Source organism: Penicillium malachiteum, assembly GCF_028827825.1.
Source record: "Penicillium malachiteum strain IBT 17515 chromosome Unknown utg000005l:1.0-9002435.0:326005.0-9005861.0, whole genome shotgun sequence".
NCBI classification, from domain to species: domain Eukaryota; kingdom Fungi; phylum Ascomycota; class Eurotiomycetes; order Eurotiales; family Aspergillaceae; genus Penicillium; species Penicillium malachiteum.
The window spans coordinates 6266382-6287042 of NW_026643099.1; the positions used below are offsets into that span (position 1 = coordinate 6266382).

The 20661-nt window shown below is 47.4% G+C and overlaps 7 protein-coding genes across 7 annotated transcripts; 4 read left to right on the forward strand and 3 right to left on the reverse strand.

The window, feature by feature from the left end:
• Positions 1 to 13: 13 nt before the first annotated feature.
• On the forward strand, positions 14 to 1451 carry N7483_012325 (urease accessory protein UreF; the record flags this gene model as incomplete). Its single annotated transcript, XM_057095752.1, has 3 exons — positions 14 to 163; positions 207 to 956; positions 1176 to 1451. The coding sequence occupies 3 exons, from the start codon at positions 14 to 16 to the stop codon at positions 1449 to 1451; spliced, it is 1176 nt and encodes a 391-aa protein (XP_056941723.1).
• Positions 1452 to 1560: 109 nt separating this feature from the next.
• N7483_012326 (E3 ubiquitin-protein ligase BRE1) lies at positions 1561 to 4107 on the reverse strand (the record flags this gene model as incomplete). The annotated part of the gene is made up of 6 exons (XM_057095753.1): positions 1561 to 1734; positions 1799 to 2869; positions 2931 to 3475; positions 3544 to 3595; positions 3679 to 3822; positions 3925 to 4107. The coding sequence occupies 6 exons, from the start codon at positions 4105 to 4107 to the stop codon at positions 1561 to 1563; spliced, it is 2169 nt and encodes a 722-aa protein (XP_056941724.1).
• Positions 4108 to 4523: 416 nt separating this feature from the next.
• N7483_012327 (transcription factor TFIIIB subunit BDP1) lies at positions 4524 to 6451 on the forward strand (the record flags this gene model as incomplete). Its single annotated transcript, XM_057095754.1, has 2 exons — positions 4524 to 4551; positions 4614 to 6451. The coding sequence occupies 2 exons, from the start codon at positions 4524 to 4526 to the stop codon at positions 6449 to 6451; spliced, it is 1866 nt and encodes a 621-aa protein (XP_056941725.1).
• Positions 6452 to 7067: 616 nt separating this feature from the next.
• On the reverse strand, positions 7068 to 7991 carry N7483_012328 (DUF1183 domain protein; the record flags this gene model as incomplete). The annotated part of the gene is made up of 1 exon (XM_057095755.1): positions 7068 to 7991. One exon carries the CDS (start codon positions 7989 to 7991, stop codon positions 7068 to 7070), a length of 924 nt encoding a protein of 307 aa, XP_056941726.1.
• Positions 7992 to 8262: 271 nt separating this feature from the next.
• Positions 8263 to 9827, forward strand: mmm1 (ERMES complex subunit MMM1; the record flags this gene model as incomplete). The annotated part of the gene is made up of 3 exons (XM_057095756.1): positions 8263 to 8278; positions 8334 to 8364; positions 8429 to 9827. 3 exons carry the CDS (start codon positions 8263 to 8265, stop codon positions 9825 to 9827), a joined length of 1446 nt encoding a protein of 481 aa, XP_056941727.1.
• A 308-nt stretch (positions 9828 to 10135) lies between these two features.
• Positions 10136 to 10834, reverse strand: N7483_012330 (acireductone dioxygenase (Ni2+-requiring); the record flags this gene model as incomplete). Its single annotated transcript, XM_057095757.1, has 3 exons — positions 10136 to 10267; positions 10330 to 10701; positions 10805 to 10834. The coding sequence occupies 3 exons, from the start codon at positions 10832 to 10834 to the stop codon at positions 10136 to 10138; spliced, it is 534 nt and encodes a 177-aa protein (XP_056941728.1).
• Positions 10835 to 11084: 250 nt separating this feature from the next.
• On the forward strand, positions 11085 to 13218 carry N7483_012331 (tRNA modification protein MTO1; the record flags this gene model as incomplete). Its single annotated transcript, XM_057095758.1, has 2 exons — positions 11085 to 11188; positions 11253 to 13218. The coding sequence occupies 2 exons, from the start codon at positions 11085 to 11087 to the stop codon at positions 13216 to 13218; spliced, it is 2070 nt and encodes a 689-aa protein (XP_056941729.1).
• Between the last annotated feature and the right edge of the window lie 7443 nt (positions 13219 to 20661).

The following is a 20661-nucleotide window of genomic DNA, read 5'->3' on the forward strand; positions in this document are numbered from 1 at the left end:
TATACTACACATCATGCTCGAGGACCAGCCACAAGACTTGCAATTGGAAATCTCTCAACTCGAGGCGCGTCTTCATGATTTACGCAGCCAAGTAGACGGGACCAATTATCCAGTCGAGAAGACACAGACACAGACACAATGGACAACAGGTAAGCCACTTCCAGTTCAACTACACACAATATAACCAAAACTAACAATCATTCCAGACCTTTACAATGACAAATTCCAATCGGAATCAATCCGATCCTCTCTTCACGCTCTCCTCCTTCTCTCCGACTCCGCCCTTCCATTGGGCTCATTCGCATACTCCAGCGGGCTGGAGTCCTTACCTCGCACATAATAAGCCTCAGCGCACAAACCCAGCATCATCATTCCACCGCTTTCTTAAATTATCCATTGCCTCAATCGCAAGCACATCTCTTCCCTACGTGCTAGCCGGGTACCGACACCCCGAAACCATAGAAACTCTCGATAACGATCTCGATGCCTCCACGCCATGCATTGTAGCGCAGCGCGCCAGTGTCGCCCAAGGCCGTGCCTTGATTGGAGTGTGGGAGCGTGCATTCCGAGCTAGTTTCGCCGCTCCTTCACGAATCACCGATACCGGCGCGCAGGTCGCTGCCTCATCTATCGATGATTTCTCCGATATGCTCAAATCCGATATGGGCGAGGTTGATGAATATGATATGGGACCTAAGGGTCACTTTGCCCCACTTTGGGGAGTAGTCTGTCGTGCTATGGGACTGGATCTCCAGCAGACGGCCTATATCTTTATTCTGAATCACGCTAAGGCTGTGCTTAGTGCTGCTGTGCGCGCTTCTGTTATGGGTCCTTATCAGGCGCAGAATATTCTAGCCAGTCAAAGTTTGCAGGATACTATTATGGCGAGAATTAAGCGCGAGTGGAACACCTCGGTTGAAGAGGCTGGTCAAGTCGTACCTGCATTAGATTTGTGGGTCGGTCGACATGAACTTTTATATAGTCGGATTTTCAACTCATAATCCATTACTATTATTATATATTGTACATCTTTTCATTTATCGTAATCTTCATTTATCGTAATCCTAGTAATCCTACTACTAGTAGTAGTATTTCAATACTGACATATTTCAAAGTGTAGTATTTTTTCATCTTCATGTAGTCCTACATATGACCAAAACTAATCAGAGCCAAAGCCGAGCACAACAGCGCCTTTCGAAACCCAGGGTATCCAAGGACGCAAAATCATTCGCTCAGCGCCCCAGCGTCCGAAAAATGAAAATGAATGGGGAAAAAAAGGAAACAAGAAGAACAAGAATATCCGCCATGGCGTTCATAGGTCTCGCCTAACAGTATCAAAGGAACATAGTCCTCAAGGACGCCGCATCAGTCATCAAACGCCAACCCCCAACCTAACCCTAAAGACAAACCCACCAACACCACACTATGAACCGTTCCGAAGTGACCACTGAAGAGAAAAAAAAAGGGTGATAGGGGGAAAGAGGAAAAAAAGGAGAATAAAAAAAAACTTATTGTACATGAAGAAAAAAAAAAGGGGTCACAATAAAACAAGGGGTCACCTCAGAGGGTAATGTGCATATGATCATTGCTTCCGAAGGATTTGTTGCAGTTAGGACACTTTCGAGAACGAGAGGTCAACCGCTCTTCCACACAATCCTTACAGAAGACATGGCCACAAGTCTTGATGGCAGTGTTCTTGAAGTTGCGACGGCACACTGTACACAAGGCAAGAGTCTAAGAATTGAGATTAGCAAAAAGATATCCAAATAGCACTGTGACAATATTCAATGTGACTTACCCGCAACATCTCATATTCGGAGGAGCTATTGCCGAGACTCTTGCCCTTCCAGTTCTCAAGGCTCTTCTTTGTATCGGTAAGAGATTGCTTGAGGCTGACAATCTCGGTTTCCGCCTGTCGCAAGGCAGTTGAAGTGTTCCCCAGAGTCGAATCCTTCGAAGTCGAGATCGCCTTTAATTCAGCGATCTGGGCCTTCAAACCATCCATCACAATATTACTTTCGGTCATCTGCTGTTGGGTAGATCTGTGCTTGTCTTGGATAGCCGCCAAAGCTTCCTTGGCTTCGCTGGCTTGCTTTTCCATGTTAGACAATAGTGATCGAGTGGTAGATTCTGAGTCCTTGAGTTGCGCAACGATATCGGAGGTCTTGGAGTTCTGTATTCTCAGTGTGCGAACTTCGGTTTCACGGGCTTCCTTGCTCTTCATAGCTGCAAAATACTTCTGGTCCGCCTTCGACTTCTCGGCCGTCAATCGTGTAATCTTCTCTTCCAAGGCACTGAAATCGATAACTTTCTGAGATGCGAGGGTCGAAAATTTCTTGTACGCCATTTGCATTGATGTCAACTCCGTATTCAGCATGCCATATTGACGTTCCAGCCCGGTGTACTTGGCACGGAGATCTTCAAGTGGCATGTCCGCCACACCTTCCGAGGATTTAGAGCCCTCAATTTGCAATCTCAGCCTCTCGGCCTCGGACTCCAAAGCGCTGATCCGAGCCTCTCGAGCGTCCGCGAGCTCCTGCAACTTGGATCCTGTGGTTTTTTCTTGGTCGTGAGAAGCCTTTCGCATTTGCAAATCCGCCAAAAGTTCGTCACGGGCGTTTCGAATACGGGCAAGATCAGTTTCCGCTCGGACTAGTTGGCTGTCCTTCTCCGCGATTGTGCTGCGCGCTTCGTCTTCGACCTGGGTCTTGTATGCAGTCCGTTCTGAGCGATATTTTTCAGCCTCCTCGCGAAGCTGAATGTTTGTTGCTTCAAGATGGTTGATGCGCTTTACCACATCGTCGTATTGGGAACGCAGTTGTTTGAAAAGATCGGTTTGCGCATAGTCATCGTCTGTCAACTTCGAATACTAAACAGATTTGAAAATTAGTTGCCGAACCCCAAGTCTCGCCATAAATGGGGAAAAGTACCTTGACCTTAACCTCCGTGATCTGAGTCAAAAGGCTTGCATTTTCAGTCTCCAATTTTTGCAACTGCTCTTTCTGCTTTTCAGATACAGCGGCTAGTTGGTTGTTGGTTTCTTCTAACTCGGCACTGCGTTCTCCGGAAGGTGTTCCACCATTGGCGGAGGATGACTCCTCCCGCTTTGTTTGCGCACCTTCTGAACTAGGTCTTTGATTGCCCATGATGTATCCCTTTTCAAGTTTGGCAGCAGTCACGCTCCTCGCACGGTCTAACTTCTTTTCAGCCATCATATATCGCAATGAGGCCGTCTCCAGACTTTCTTCCAGTTGTTGCTTTTCCGCAAGGGTCTTTTCCAATTCAGAAATGTGTATCTTTTCTTCTGCGAGCTTTTTGGCCAATTGGCCTTGAAGATCTGTGACATCTGGAGACACATTTGCAACCTTGGACTGGAACTGAGCAATGATTTGGCGAATGTCGTCAGACCTCGCTTTCAAGTGGGTTTCAAAGGCATCATTATCGTCAAATTGCAGCGAACTCTTGAATGCATGATCTGCCAGGGATTGTCAATCTTTGTTTTGAGGAATCATGTGGGGGTGTGGAAGTGGGGGCGATACTGACCATTGGTCAAATCATTGGAAGGTCCTAAGAGCAATTTGATTTCATCCAGGAACTGCCAGGTTGTTAGAGCTTCCGAATCATAAGATGGATAAGAAAGAGTGCACCGCAGTTGGCGAAGTTAATGTATGGGCTTACCTGACAGAACCATGAATCAATCACTCGGAGACGATCATTGTGATCTGAGGCCGTTTTCGAAATCTGGCTCACTCGCGCCTCCAAAGCCACCTTCTCGCGCTTGTATTCTTGCATCTGACGCAGGATCGCATCCTTTTGAATCCTCTGTGGAGAAGGGCCAGTCAGTATCAAAATATACAACTTGCCGCGCAAACTCTTTTGTCGCTCCAAATTATACGTTGCGCATCATCTCGAATCTGTACATACCTCCAAGTCATCTTTCCAGGGCATATCGGCGTCGGGGTGAGGCTTGCTCCCGCCATTTACAGAAGTAGCCTGTTTCTTCAATGGCGGGGCGGAGTCATTGTTATCGGCAGCGGGTCGCTTCCGGTCATCCATTTTGAGAGGACCGGATTCTGTAGACACGATAGGGGATTCGGCGGCCGGCATCAGTGGCTAGACGGGCATGAGAGGGGGGGTTTATCAGTGACCACCAAACCGTCACTCAGCCAGAGTCAGACACCGAGACCGAGCCCAAGATCTGGCAGATAAGACACTGGGATGAGATGGTACCAGCGGAGAAAAACAGTGAGGCGAGAAAAAGGGTGTAAAGGGAGTGACAAGGCCTGGACACAAGGGGTGGATGGGAGTTTTAAGATTGGAGGAGTTGAACAGGAGGATTTTCAAGGAACTTGACCGCCCGGCAATAACCACAGTCTTATGTAATAGGGAACAGGGGCGTGATTCGCGTGATTGAATGAGATGAATTAGATCATGTGACTTCGTGTGACTCCGCCCGCATCTTTTGGAACTTTTTTAATCTTAGATTGAACCCCACCCCGATAAACTCCTAGCAATGGGCCACCATGAAGTCATTTTCTAGTTCGGCGATCAGTGAGTGCTCTTTCTTACTTTATGAACAGCTCCGAACAGTTATTAACCTGTTTAACCTCTAGATAAATCGGGCAAGAAGTTTGCGCCGAAGGTGCCTGCCCGCCGGGCCGCGCCTGCTGCAGCACCAGCGCGTCGGCCAAGTGCAGCTCAACAGACACAGGCAAAAGCTGTACAGGCCCAGGCGACCCAGGCGACCCAGGCAACTCAGTCAGAGAGGGATGAAGCGGAGGCTACGCCTGTCACCGTACAATCTGCTTCCCCAGCCATACCTGAGCCATCTGCAGTTGAAGAGACACCAGTCCCACCGGCACCAGTTGCACCAGCATCAGTTGCACCAGCAGTCCCAGCTCAGACTCAGGAAACGACAGATATAGCACCAACCTCAACCCCAACCCCAACTACTATACCTACACCCACTACCATACCTATTCCGTTCCCGAAGCGGAAAGCACCCGCCCCAACCCCGACCCCCGAACCAGTCCCGACTCCTCCAGCAACAATCACCCCTACAACCAGAATTGAAGGTTCCGCCTCTCCTCGCACTCTACCTGCTGAACCAAGCATCCTCCCCTCGATTGAACATGATGTGGAACAAATTGTCGCAAGTGAACTCACACTTGAAGCTGTGCAGTCCGCATCGAACCTCAGCTCCATCACTGAGCCTCCTCCAGTCTCGGTTTCGACTTCCGAGGCACCAGAAACACCTCCAGTTCCAATTAACTTGAAGGGGGCCAGAAAGACTTCCGAAATCACAAAGGTCACCAAGCCCAGAGCTAAGCCACGGCCCAAGGGTCCTCTTGCAACTCCCCCAGCCACGCAACCCCGAGCACCTACAGTCGGACGCACCAGTGAGACACCAACAACCTCCGTAGCGCCATCTGTTGCTCTATCCACTCCAGAGGCCAGTCAAGCTTCTACCACTACTACAAGGAAACGAAAGGCATCGAAGGCAGCGGCTTCAGATGCCGACGGAACTCAGAAACCTAAAAAGACCCGTCGCCGCCAACGTGAAGTTACACCTGAAGATGCGGAGACCGTCGAGATTTTGCCCAACGTCATCAAGATGTCCGAGCTCTGTAAAGATCTCAAGACTGGCCGAAAGTCAAAGCGTGAGGTTGAGCTGCGTCGGCTGGATGTGGAGGAGCAGGAGCGAAAGCAGAAAGCGCAAGAAGCAGGAACCCCTGCAGAGACGCCCAAGAAATCTGATGGAGATAAGAACAAATCAGATGAAGATCGCCTGGATGAAGGTGCAGCTCAAGCTGGCCCTGTCATGCGCATCGTTAACGGTGAGATTGTGCTTGATGCGACCTCGCTGGAGGTGGATCGTCACGCGGATGCGCAGCGGGATGTGGGCGACATGATCACTGTGGAGGAGAACCAACTTACCCGACGAGTCAATCAATCTACTTATGGCAAGCGATCTAAGACCGAGACGTGGGACGAGGAGAACTCTGATTTGTTCTATCGTGGTCTTCGCATGTTCGGAACGGACTTCCAGATGATCAGCAAGCTGTTCCCGGGGCGTTCTCGTCGGCAAATCAAGCTCAAGTTCAACAATGAAGAGCGAAAGGATCCGCAGCGCATCACAGCAACCTTGCTAGGTCCTCGCGAGATCATCGATATCGCAACTTACGAGGAGATGACCAATCAAACATACGATGATCCCACTGAGATTCAACGGGAACTCGATGCAGAAAGAGAAGAAATTGAGAAGCAGCATGAGAAGGAGAAAAAGCTGCAAGAAGACATGCTGCGAAATCCCACCGGTGCTGGCACAGATGGGAACGCCGTCGATGATAAGACCAACCTTGCGCCTACCAAGAAAAAGCGTATGACCAAAAAGCAGATGGCCAGCGCTGCTGGTGGCACGGAGGAGGTTATTGGTACCATTGATGATTAGGAGAATTCAACGGAGATTCAAGTTTAATGGTCTTTTTTTTTCCTTTCGTTTTGGCCTTGCAATCCGCTCTCCGGGTAAATGGGTGGCTTTTTTTCCAACGGCGTTTCGATTTCAGCACGATACACAGGCGGGTATGGGAATGGCGTTTGATTGCCATAAAGATTAATGAATTCTGATCTTTTCATAGATGGACCGCCTCTATGGGTATAAGAATTATAAACTAATTCGCGTTCTATTTGATTTTAGACCTGTACAACAGTACTGTAGTATGTATCCACGCATGTTTATAGAATGGATTCCTAGGCAATAATGTTTACAGGTGCTGGAGAGTACTCATGAATGTAGAAGTGGAGTTTCATTTCATCGTAGGTCTGTACTAGTAGCTAACCGCAGGAAATTAGGCAAGGTGTTATAAACTTGAGAATACCCGACCAGGAAGTGTTAAACAGACACCCTCAGTATGTAAGGAAAGAGGCAGGCTAGCAGCTATGTAGGTTCAAATGTTGCACAAGGAAGAAAAAATAGCAATATTGATTAGATAACTTCAAATCTGAAGATCTCGACTGGAATAATGCTAGAAGTTGCAAAAAGCTGTCGTACCGAGGTCGTAAAGAGCCTATCTGCGCTTGGTCGAGCCAAACCCAGTGCTTGTCTTGTTGGAAGATGGAGTCGATCGAGTTGAACTGCCTTCACCTGCATCGTATGAAGAAAATCGCTCAGTCGAAGCTCGCGAGGATCCAGTATTAGCTGAGTATCGTCCCGCACCATATCCTGCTGCTGCACCTCCCATAGCTCCAGACCAGAAACCAGGGGTCCATCCTTGAGATGATGATGGCTTATTCCAGCTTCCATAGGAAGGAGGAGGGCCCCGAGGGTATGGGCCATAAGCTCCACCACCACCACCACCACCACCACCACCAGGACCACCATCATTACCTCCTATTCCTCCTCTTCCTCCTCTTCCTTGTCGTCGATCTCTGTTTGAAAAGCCACCGGTAACAGCAATGAGGATCACAGCAAAGACAGCAAGCATGAAGACACCTAGTAAAATTTTTCCGAAGAATTCCGGTAAACTAGTTTCCTCAGAAGAGTCCTTTTCTATCTTTCCATATCGACGTTCGCCTTGTTCTGTTAACAAAAGACGATATTCGACCCCACAGCTTCCCTTGAGAATCCATTTATCGTTGGAGTTTCGGTACCCTTCGCAAACGACATCTGTTGCTCCGAGCTTGAATTCAGTTGGTAGTGAAGCTTGGCAGGTCCATTGTACAACTTCCTCGTCATATTCGTAGCCCTCATTCTTGCAGCGCATTGTATCGGGTTGGTATAGCTCGCATACCCGCTTTGAGGGACCCACGCACTTTAGTTGAGGAATGGGAGAGACACGCCGGGCAGATGTCATGCGGTCACCGCGAAGGGTCAGAGTATTGACATTTGAGAGCAGAATAGCATCTCTGCCTGGTGGGTTCTGAGACGACCTTGCACATAGTGCTGATGTAGCGAGGAGCAGTGTGGTGATAGCTGACACTAGGCCATGCATGTTTGGAGATTCAAGAGAATGAACCAAGATAGATGATATGTTAAAAGTTTGAGGTTGACAAAGGAAATCTTCAGTTCAGATAAATGACACCTGTAAAGGCCATCTGTTTGTTCTCGTAAGGTGTATAGATCCAAGTTGACTCGTGTCCTTAGAAGGATTAGCTTCGATAAGCGATAAGTGATAGCGGGAGAAAAAGATCCACCGAGGCTGGGAACCTTCAACCTACAGTGGGGATGGGCGCACCACAATTTGGTCTTGTCTACCGCTGACGATGGTGCTCCAACAAGGTATGAAACCCTCACATCGACTCCTACTATAACTCCTATTCTAATTCTTCCCCAGCTGAGCCCGCGCCAGTGGCGCCTCAATCCTCGTACGCCATCCGATCCATAGAAATGATGAGATCTACATCGCTAACGACCCCTGGTCTTCAATAGCTTGTCCTTTACCCAGGGCTTCCTTCTCGGGCAGCTTTCTGTAGTATTGCTCATCGGAGCGTTCATAAAGTTCTTCATCTTCGGCGAGGCTCCTCCGCCCCCCTCTCGTGGCCTATCCAACCGCACATCCCACCGCCGGTACAGCTCGGTCTACCAACCACCTCAAGATGGGCAGAAGACACTCCGAGAGAAGCCATCAACCTCCAATGTTCTTCGTCCAGTTCCCGCCTCCTCCACCAATACCCGCTCCATTCTCCGGAAGACCTACTACAGCGCCATTCCTACCAACCCATCAAAACATGGCCGCCATCGAATGCACCATTCGTCTCACCAGCCGGAGTCGCTGGATTGGTTCAATGTCTTGATTGCGCAGACAATCGCACAATACAGGCAAACGGCCTATGTACTTAAAGACTCGCCAACATCCTCGATCCTGAGCTCCCTAAACGCCGCCATGAACAACCCAGAGAAGAAGCCATCATTCATCGACAAGATCACAGTCACGGACATCTCATTAGGAGAAGAATTCCCTATTTTCAGCAATTGTCGCATTATAGCAGTGGATGATCCTCTTTCCGATGGAGGAAGGCTACAGGCTCTGTTAGATGTGGATCTTAGCGATGACAACCTCTCCATCGCTGTAGAAACCTCCATGATCCTCAACTACCCCAAACCCCGCTCAGCCATTCTCCCAGTCGCTCTATCGGTCTCGGTTGTTCGATTCTCGGGTACACTCTGTATCTCGTTGATTCCAGCATCAACAGACCCACTACATACGCCCGCATCACCGCCTACACCACCTCAAACAGGGTCGGGCAGGAATACAGCCCCCGGATCTCCTGAGGGACCATCATCTCAAGATCAGTCACCACCTAAAGGCAGCCCTAAGAGCAATGTTGCGTTCTCATTTCTGCCGGATTACAGACTGGATCTCTCTGTCCGTTCTCTCATCGGTTCACGCAGCCGTCTTCAGGATGTGCCTAAGGTCGCTCAGCTGGTGGAGGCTCGTGTACATGCGTGGTTCGAAGAGCGCGTTGTTGAGCCTCGTGTACAGGTAGTTGGATTACCAGATCTCTGGCCACGTATGGGCCGAACTGGTGTAAGAACCGGTGAAGATTCTGACGCCGGGTCTACCGCGCCCCCGAGGAGTGCTGGGTCTGCTGAGGCAGGACCAGGGCCATTTTCATTTGATACCCGAGAACCGGAGGGGCTACGATTCCGGGCATCCTTGGATCCTCGGTTGGGTCTTGGAGCGGGCTCTCGAAGTAGCAGCTTCAATGTGGATATGGGGAGTATGCGAAGTCCGAGTATGACTCGACAGGATAGTGCTGGCGGAGCTAGCGAGGGATTCACCATGCCTGGGGGTATGCCTCCGGGTGCTACTCCGAGAGAAATGTAAAGTAGAGTCAAATGTTTCAAAATATGCTGTCAACAAGATCACGGTATTAGTACTACAGGTCCTACCTATCCAACGCTACACCACACTATATCAATAAAGCATCCCTGGATGAAAAGGATTAACTGGAAGTTGAGCTTATACTCGTATAAAACTTGAATGTCTTGTATACAAGTGTCTCAAGGAAATATTATGTCATTATCTACCATCATCAAACTTTCTAGAAAACTTCCATAAACTCAATCTCAGAAGCGATGATAGATACTTCGGGCCATCAAGTCATTAAGCATCAATCCCAGAGAATCAGTCACCTAGGCAGTAGCAGCAGTCTGCAAAACTGTCTCGACATACGTCTTGCGGTGCGGGTTCACATCGACCTCAGCACCCCGGTTCAGCGGTGTCCACTTGGGCTCATCTTGGAAAAGACGCATAGCCTTGACATACTATCAAGCAATTAGTCAATTAGTCAATTGCAAAATCTACCAGAAAATAATATTGAACCTACGTTCTGCTCATTGGTCGTGAACCGATGGTAGATACCGGCAGGCAGGATAATCATATCATCCTTCTTCAAGCAGATTCGAATCCACTCATCTTCCTGACCACGGACATCAAAGTATCCCTCGCCATCCAGAATATAACGAATCTCCTCATCTTCATGCAAATGCTCTGCAAAGAACATCTTCACCTTCTCCTCGTACACGTCGCCCATAGTCTGCGGTGAAACGCAAACCGAGTCCCGGTTCTTGTACCCCCGCTCGAGTGCAATCTTGTCGACATGCTCAATGGTAGGGCAGTGCTTGTAAAGAACGCCAACCTTGGCGAGGGTTTCCTCGGAAACGTCACGACCAGAGTCGTGGGGCTCGCGCTGGTCGCCCTAGTTTTGCGCGGGGAAATTATTTAGTTCGGCCTTCATGCATTGCGGGGTTTCTGGGTCGGAGTGCATAGATTTCAAGCCAGAATTCTGGAGGCAAACTTACCGGGATGTTATCGTACCAGTATGCTCTCATTTTAAAGTGTAAGTTGTGTGAGTTTGAGAAGAAATGAGTAGTGGAAGTGAAAGTTGTCAGCTCTGGCTGAGCATCATGTGCCCCGCAATTGGCTAATGGCCTAATGGCGCAAGTGGATTATGTGATTACGTGAGAATATCTTATCGCAGCGCCGTTCACGTGACAGCCGCATCTTTTTTTTGTCTTATCGCGATCGCGATACAAACTTACACGATTGGACTGTGTTGACTTGATCATCTTGTACGTCGACATGGCATTTCGAGCGAGGCCTGTCGCTTTGATGCGGCTGCGCATTGGGCTGCGATTGCCTATTTACAGGGTTCGTGGACTCGCAACAGTGGCCGAGGGCCCACGGTAAAAACTCCTTTAACTCACGTTGGAAACACTGATCAGTATTGGCTAATCTAATTCTTGATAGACCCTATGATGTCGTTGTCATCGGAGGTGGACATGCCGGATCGGAGGCATGTGCTGCTGCTGCTCGCTCTGGTGCACGTACTGCACTCGTGACCCCCTCGATATCGAATATCGGCGTGTGTTCGTGCAACCCCAGCTTCGGTGGAATTGGAAAAGGCACAATGATTCGTGAGATCGATGCGATGGATGGTGTTGCAGGTCGAATCATTGACAAGGCTGGAATCATGTTCCGAATGTTGAATCGTTCAAAGGGTCCTGCGGTCTGGGGTCCGCGCGCGCAAATCGACCGTACTCTTTATAACAGGTACATGACGGAGGAGTTGGTCGGCACGGAGAATTTGAGTATTGTGGAAGGCAAGGTTGCCGATATTGTGGTTTCCAAGGAAGGGATTGAGAATATTCCAGGCACACAAGGCAAAATTGTGGGTGTTCGACTTGAATCCGGGGAGGTTCTTCCAACCGGCCGCGTGGTCATCACCACGGGAACTTTCTTGGGTGGCGAGATTCACATTGGTCTTGAGGCTTACCCCTCCGGTCGCATGGGCGAGGCTCCTACATACGGGTTGAGCAAGTCTCTCCGTGATGCGGGGTTCTCCCTGGGCCGCCTGAAGACTGGCACTCCACCCCGATTGGACATGAAGTCCATTGATTTCTCGGCTCTGGAAGTCCAACGGGGTGATTCGCCGCCACATCCATTCTCCTACATGAACAAGACTGTTGAGGTGGGTGATGAGGGCCAGCTGACATGCTGGATGACCCACACCAATGAGGAGTCGCATAAGATTATCCGTGCGAATCTGGACAAGTCCATTCATATTCGAGAAACTGTCCGTGGTCCCCGGTATTGTCCATCTTTGGAGTCGAAGATCATGCGCTTCACAGACAAGACACAACATCAAGTATGGCTCGAGCCTGAAGGTTTCGCTCCGAATGAAGTGATCTATCCAAATGGTATCTCCATGACAGTCCCAGCAGATGCGCAGTACGCCATGCTGCGGACTATCCGGGGTCTTGAGAATGTAACCATGCTCCAGCCAGGGTATGGTGTTGAATACGACTACATTGATCCCCGCAATCTCCGACCCTCGCTAGAAACTAAGCTAATTAGCGGTCTCTACCTGGCGGGTCAAATCAACGGTACAACTGGCTACGAGGAGGCAGCTGGCCAGGGTATCATTGCGGGTATGAATGCCGGTCTGGCATCCCAAGAGCGCGCTCCTTTGACCTTGACCCGATCTGACGGATTCATCGGTATCATGATTGATGACCTCATCACGAAGGGCGTGTCTGAGCCATACCGCATGTTTACTAGCCGAAGCGAATACCGAATCTCCACACGATCTGACAACGCTGATCTCCGCTTGACGCGGATGGCTCGCGAAGCCGGGGTTGTGTTGGACAAGCGTTGGCGTCATTTCACCGATACCGAAGCGCAGATCCAAGAACTTCAGTCTCTACTTGCCAATACGAAGCTGTCAGCCACTGCCTGGTCTCGCAAGGGATTCAAGGTGCGTTCTGATACTTCTATCCGTTCTGCGCTTGAAATTCTGTGTCTGGATGGCGCAGACATTAACGCTTTGATTCCTCACATCGAGTCTGCTTATGGAATTTCATATGTTCCCGACTCGTTTGATCCTGAGATCCGAACTCGCGTCGCTATTGAGGGTCGCTACGCGCCGTACCTCAAGCGACAGGAGAAGATGGCCAGACGGTTCCAGCAGGACGAGAACCTTTTATTGCCTGCGGACCTTGACTATAGTACCATTCACGGTATCAGCACTGAGGAGAAGCAAGCGCTCCAGCGTGTCAGACCTGTCAGTGTTGGTATGGCTCGACGAATCGAGGGAGTGACCCCCGATGGTGCGCTGCGACTGCTCCTCCATGTGAGAAAGATCAGTGGTCTCAACAAGAATGTCGTCAACGACGAGGATCCTGCCGTTGCCGAGGTTCTATCATCTTCTCCATGAGTCGATGACCTAACTATTTCTTGATATTGTTTTATATGCCGGTATTAGCGAAGCACACAAGGCGCCTGGGACATCCGCATTGTATAGTAGGTTGGTTTGATTGTGTGCTTTTGGATTGTATTTTTATTCTCTTCTCTTGTTACGGTGTACACAAGAACCATATGCATATGCCCTGTACAACACATTGAATTTACTCAAACTTATATCGGTACGACTTGCAGCGTAGACTGGAACTCGCTAACTCCGAGTCCTGTCATGAGCAATATAAGCTTCAACTTTTAACATGCACAACACTGCCCAGGTGTGCTTGATTAACCCAATGATCCATGTTATAAGCTCACAGTTCAACAAAGATTTGATAACTATTGGCCAGTGCATCCCAGTCACCAATGCTTATCTAGATTAATCTCAACTTGAACTTTCACCTACATATCGGACAAATAGATATGAGCTCAAATGATAACACCAAAAATATCGTCCATTTTGGATATCTGTGGATACCCAAGATAAAGTCCTCAGGCTGATAAATGCATCAGCACTAGTCCAGATGTATACAATAGGACTCAATGGACTCAATGGAATCGAACTATGTCATATGAACCACGATTCTATTACAAATTAAGGGATAGGGCAACAAAAAGCAAAAACAAAACCGTTTTCAAAGGCAAATGCGATGCATTGAAACCTTACACATTCCACGCTCTTCCCCAGAACGCAAAACACGCGAACCAGGCGTGCGAAAGCCCCCCCAAATACCGCCAGACTGGAATCAACGCAAGGGGTGCCGATCGTGACTGCGTAGCACGGACACTGATCATTTGATTCGTGGCGGATTACGTGCAGTCCTTCAGGTCGTGTACATATGACACTTTATATTACCTGTACTATTACTCCTAGTGTCATGCCAGTGGAAGTCTGAGTCCGAGGTATTTGTTTGTGGAAAGATCAGAGGACTCCGCACTTTGTAGTATTGCATTTCCAATACAAACGAGTTTCAAGTTGAAGCTTGAAGGTTATAGGTTGATTGATCTGATCTATACTACTAGTACTCCGTACACTACCAGGTATGTGCCCAGATGTGGAGATGAATTCGGATGGATATATCTCCCGGATGAACCCCGTAACCTGCTGCCAGTGAAAGTGATAGATCATGATTCCAAGTTACTAGCCCTGTTTACATGCCCTACGGGTTCCCTGAAATGGCAAATCAAGGAATTCAATCCCCGCGCTACTCCGTACTTCGCCACCACGGACTTCTGATCATAAGATCAGTGGCAAGACAAGAGAAAGTAATAGCTTGAAAAATACCAGGAACGATGTAAACCACTACAGCACTTGAGTGTATCATACTGGTAATGAACAAGGTTCAATTTACACGTACACCTCTGGGCAGGGATGAGTTATCCCTGCGGTTATCCTCGCCTCCCCAAGATTCGGGTCTATGTACGCACCGGCATATGCTCAACTCCGTACGGAGTACTCGAACGGCATTCAGTTCAGCCACAGGGGCACTGGCAGCTGACGCGATCAAATATGCATAGCGATCGAGAACTGGAATCGCCATTCGTAGACGCTAGATAGCCGCCCACGCAGGTCGAATGGCACAGACGGGTAGGAAAGAGTATGGATCTTCGGGATGGTTGATAAACAGGGATCGAATCGATCTACGTATGCACATGGTGCATATGTGCTGTACATGTAACATGAGTATGGAATCATGGTGGTAGAGTAGAGCCATGGTTGTGGTGCACATGCGCATTTATCTATGCATGTTACTACATACAGACTACAGTGTTCATTCAAATGTTATTATAGGTGCCCGTAATAGGCTAGAGATGAGTGCATTCTCTTCAAATGTTTGCCCAGGTGGTTCTGCGCTAAGAATTCCAAGGTTGATAATGCATAATATGACGGAGTACTTCCGAGGTACACAGAGTAAATGAGAACAAGGATTCGGAGGGTTCTATCCCTCCCAGTCCATACTGGTCACTGTTTGGTCTATAGCTCTTCATGCAACTTCAACCTGCACTCCACAGCTCGAACCAAAATAACATTTTAACCAGGCTTAGCTCATCATACTAACATCTCACTAATAACTCAATCCAAAGAACCTTGCAAAGACCATTCTAGAACCGGATCCAACCTGAAGCTATACTCCATGTAGTATCGTACCGACCGGGCACTAGAACCTGAAATTCCCATCATACTTAAGCACCTCAGCGACGCCATGTCTCGGAGGAAGATCCTTGTAAATATTTGAAGACGTGGATATCAACGGAGGAGTCGATAACACATTGACGTTTCTCCCGATGACAGCATCCGATCTACATTCCTTGTACGACACGAAATTGGGTGTCGGTACGGAGTACCGTGCGCAGATGGTACGTCGTACAAGTGCGTTGGACACGAGTCAAGGTGTTGGCCACATGGTGATAGACTGAAAGAGAAGGTGCATACAGATTTAGTTATAGTGATACCTATGATAAGCACTTGAAGTTGAGTTCAACCTTGAAAGTATTATTGCGGAGTATTAATTAATTATTCCAAGGTTATTCCGTAGTAGGTGTTTGTAGATAGTTTGCTACATGCATAGCTGAATATCCCACTAGCTAACGCCATAAAGTTCTTTATTCGGCTCTAGTGTTAAAGTCTACTAAAGTACCCGAGCGAGTGGTTCGCGTTTTTTTTGTGTAAGTTCAGGTTTTCAATGTTATCACTAAGTTTGTTTAGAAGATCTGCGAAGATTCTGTATGTACAGCACTTGCTTGAAAGACCCGTCAAGTTGAACTCAATGATTGCCGCCGATCTATGAATATACGATGCCGATAAGATTATCCAGGTAATGATAATCCATTAATAAGCGTAACAATCGAGTTGAACGCGCATCAGGTGTTTGGCTCAAGCGCACCGTGACTCCATAATTACCTTTCCCACAATTTCCACTGGTATGTCCACTCAAGTGCTGTTGCCCGTTACTATTCGTACCTAGCTAAGCTTAACTCCAGAAATGGGCCCACAGATCGTATAGCCCTCAAGCACTAAGTCACTAAGAATGGAATAAATAAACGATGTTGATCGATGATATCACAGAACCCCTCCGATCTCCATGGAAATCACTCGGGAGGTTTCCAGAGGTCAATGCAGACTTTGAGTAGGGGGGAAAAATGAAACTCGTATCAGCAGCACTTTAGGATGATCTACCCAGAACCTTGGAATAAAATGCAATTCACCTACTTCGTGTAGATCGACTAGGAGAGTCTTCAAATGTTGGGGACCGAATAATTTCATGCCAGTGTTGGCGTCGCACTGGATTTCCCCTGTTGACTTGGCGTCATTCATATTCACATGCAGCTTTTCGGCCCAGAACTACGGTAATGAGCTATGATGCATGTACCTTAGAAGGAAGGTCGATAATAATAATAAAAAATATTATTATAATAATGATTATATTATAGGGGGGATTCTATTCCAGGTCAAACATTCTAACTCTGTATGGAATAATCCACGTATTCACGGAGCATGTTCCTATTCAATCCAGGCCGAATTCTACACCGATCCTCGTCCCAATTTTGGCCTAATTTCGGGATTAACAGGAACTAGATAACTAGACTTGAGACCAAGAATGATCTCCTTAGTATTTTTATGGAGTACTCCAGATGTTCGTGATAATCCACCCCCCCCAAAAAAAACATGGATCATCATATTGTACGGAAGATGTACGGAGTAGTCTGCAACTCAGAAGTCTCAGACTAGACGATTCCAGATTGGAATTCTCGTACATAAACAGTTAGGTCAATGATGATCATCCTAGACCCTTTGGCCTCTTGCGGGATTTCTAGCGCACTAACCGAATAAGGTGCAGTCAAGTCCGCCACTGAGAAACAGTTTACCCTAGTACTAGTAGTACTTTTAAATCACCTATTTATTGAATTTTATTTATGTCTACATCTATTGAAGAAAGATGACATTTGAATCGATTATAATAATAATAACTAGAAAGAATCCAAAACTATTCCAAGATAACCCACTGTTATCTAGAGGTACGTGCATCCTTGCGTGTCCCCTCTTTGCGCGTTATTCCGGGTTCATAGCCTCGGCCAACCGGGTGGTAGGGGGAATTTAGTGGCGCCAATACGAAGATCGACGGCTTCTGACCCACGAGTTGGAGGCCCAGAAATATTCCTATATGCTCAAGTGCTATTCTAGACTGTATAGACTGTACGGAGTACAGTTACAGACATGTCGGGGAATGAATCCATCCTAAGAATCCTGTGAGAAGACGGTGAAGATGGAACTAATGAACTAATAACTAGGCTTACTGATTCAAGCTAGGTACTTGAACTAGATTTCCCGGTTAGTGTCCACAATGATATAATAGAAGCTCTAGAGCATCTAGATCATTTTCGAAAAATTGGGGACTTCATGTAGAGTCCCTAGGTACTTGGTACATGTACGGCCGACGTACGGAGTACGGAGTACATGGGAAGTGGTACGGCGAAGTCAGAAGTACGGGAGTACACAACTGCATCTCTCCTCTTTGGTGGTTATTCCCCACTCTGTCTCATGTGGCACGAATGCCTGGCCCGAGTATCTGGTACGGTGGTGCGCCGTCCGTGGCTGTGGATTTTTTAGTGTGAGCGAATGAGAGAGGAAGATCGACACCCAGGATGATTTGTACGGAGTACAAGATTAAGATTAAGGTGAAAGTACCCAGATCAGTTCAGTTCAAACATTGGCAAGATTACCTGGACTACCTGGTTATGGTCCAGGTGTAGCCTATAACTGGTAACTGGTAACTGGTACTCAAGGTCCAGGTCCAGTTCAGCTTTGGTACTAAGTACACCAAGTACTTGGCAAAGTTGGCTGTGTACACTCCGGATCCGGATTCTCTTCAGCCACTCGTAGTGCCTCTGGGTAGTGTAAATTTGACCCGGGAATTCGGAGAGTCCTGGTTGGTTATAGTGGCCGTGTGGGGAAACGAGATTGGCGCCAGTTTTCAGGTCGACTTCGTAACCGGGCGGAGCATTGTCGTGGACTCCCCGCTCTGCGCGCTTAGTAGAAAAGTTGTTTGTCGTGTGCCCGGTGAGATAACGGAGGATGAAGGATTCCCGATTGTCAGTACGAAGTAGATAGTGTGTACATATATTGTATTCCTCTATACTACTAGTAGTAACTAGGTAACTGCTTAGAGGAATCACGATTAATGTACTCCGTACTCCGACCCGTACTCCCGTACACTCTCGTACTCTCGGATCGACCAAGGGATCCGTGCAAAGAGAAGATCTGGGTCGGGTCAATCTACCTAATTATTGTACGGAGAAGCGGCAGCTAATCTGGGCCTTGGGCAATAATCCCCACTAGTCCGTGCTGGGCACTATGACGATGAATTCAACTCATTGGTGCCCCTGAGACATTTAAGTTGTACCAAATGAGTATACGAAGTGGTTTGCGGGTAGAGAATATATTGTAGAGGGATATGACTTATATTGACATCTGTCAGGCGTTAATTGAGTTCAACAAGCGGTGCGCCAAAACCGATCGCATTCACCCAGTTCTTTGGAACCTTGATCGAGCGCCTGAAATGCGGACGAGAGTCCTCCGCATTTCGAGTTCCCATGTGCCAGAAGAAGCAAATAGGAATGCCATAATTTTTTCCCTGACTAGTATGACTAGTAATTAACCAATCAAATAGTCAAGAAAGGACCGTTCGAAAAGTAAAGTAAGTTTCCCGCCACGAGTGGAATGTCGATCTTTAATTTACGGAGTGCATCGGAATGGGGCACTCGTTATCGACGAGACGTGGCAATGATTTGCTTCAATTCCGCAACTCCACTTAATCGAAATTAATTGTTAGAGTACACACTTACTCTACTCTCCCCCAGTCCTGGATCTGCTGAGGATCTCCCGCGAAAGTTTTCGCCAGGATCCAATGAGCCCCAGTGCATCAGGTACGGGACCCTCTTACCCCTCTGAAACTTAAAGAGTTGGGGACATCAGGGAAAATAAAATGGGTGAAACTTTGCGACGCGTGGTGACGGTTCTGCACATCCGCTGTTGCTGATTGGGAACACCTCAATGTAGATGAGAATGACGGAGATGAGCCGGGGATTCTCTAGGCTGCGCTCAGTCCTCTTGTAAGTGGACTCTCATCCCTTCCGGAGATGCTGACGAGTCCTATTTCAGAATAGCACCCTTTTTTTTTCTTCTCTGCGGAATTCCGGAATTGGTAGTCAGTAATACGGAGAACATAGCCCAGGTGGTTAAAACACCAAGTTCTAACTCCGCATGGGATGGATGGATGATGATTTCTTCCGTACCATCTCCTCCCGTGTAAAAAAGTCCAAGCGTAATAGGACTCCGTCCCGTTGATCATGATCATGTCCCGCCCCAGGCTTCTCTCTCTTCTTGTGGAGGTCCATTTTCAATAGTTCCGGTGCACTGGCCAGTGGTCCACTTGGGCGTACATCTCCACTTTTAGGATTCCCCTCATCTTTTTTTTTTCTTTTCTTTTTTTTCCCTGGTTTGCGGTGATTCTTTTTTTTCAATATTTGCTTTTTCGGGAATCAGACTGCTGGGATTTTGGACCGTTGGGAAATCGTGCATTTTCTGGGAAAGCTCCGATCGTCGGGCACTGATTGGGGCCTCGATCAGACCCTGCTGACACGACATTTTGGAAGACCTCGGTGAACCATGGTTAAAAGTGGAGAGTACATCAGCACATCAGACTGGGCACTGTAATGTCAGTGTATGGAGAAGAGAAGAAGGAGTGGAGGTCAAGTGATGTTTGGCTGAGTCAGACCGGAGGGTCAGTTCCCTCCGATTTTCAGTCTATGATGATTGCATTTGATAACATTAAAAAAAAGGTACATTATATATTCGGAGGGTTTTGTATTGTATTTCTATTATACCATATGGATATATATAGATCAGAATAAATTATAAATTTGATGTTTATACTCTATTTTATCTGTATTTATGTATTCCTTATATATTCTATTCCCAAGGTTATTCTAAATTGTCTAAATTATCTAAGAACTTGAAGGTAAGTTCTGTCAATTCGCCCCGCAACTTGGAACCATGACGATCCTTCTCTGCAGCCCCCTGATTGCCTTTACCCTATTCTATTAGTCTATCCCTGTGCTTTTTGGGTCTATTTTTCCAGTCAATTTATTTCAGAATAAAATAAAATAAAATATTCAAAAAAGAATAATAATAAAATATTAGAATAATAAAGAATAAAAATAAATAAAATAGAATTAAAAAATTAAATTAAATAAATAAATCTAAACCCCAAATTTACACCATAACTTCTTTCTCCCCCTCCTTATACACACCCCCTTCCCTAGTTCCAGGGTCTAACAACTCTCCTCCTCCTTCTTACTTACTTTCCAGTGGATCCTTATTCACCAGAACCATAAACCATAAACCGAAAAAAAGCTTGGG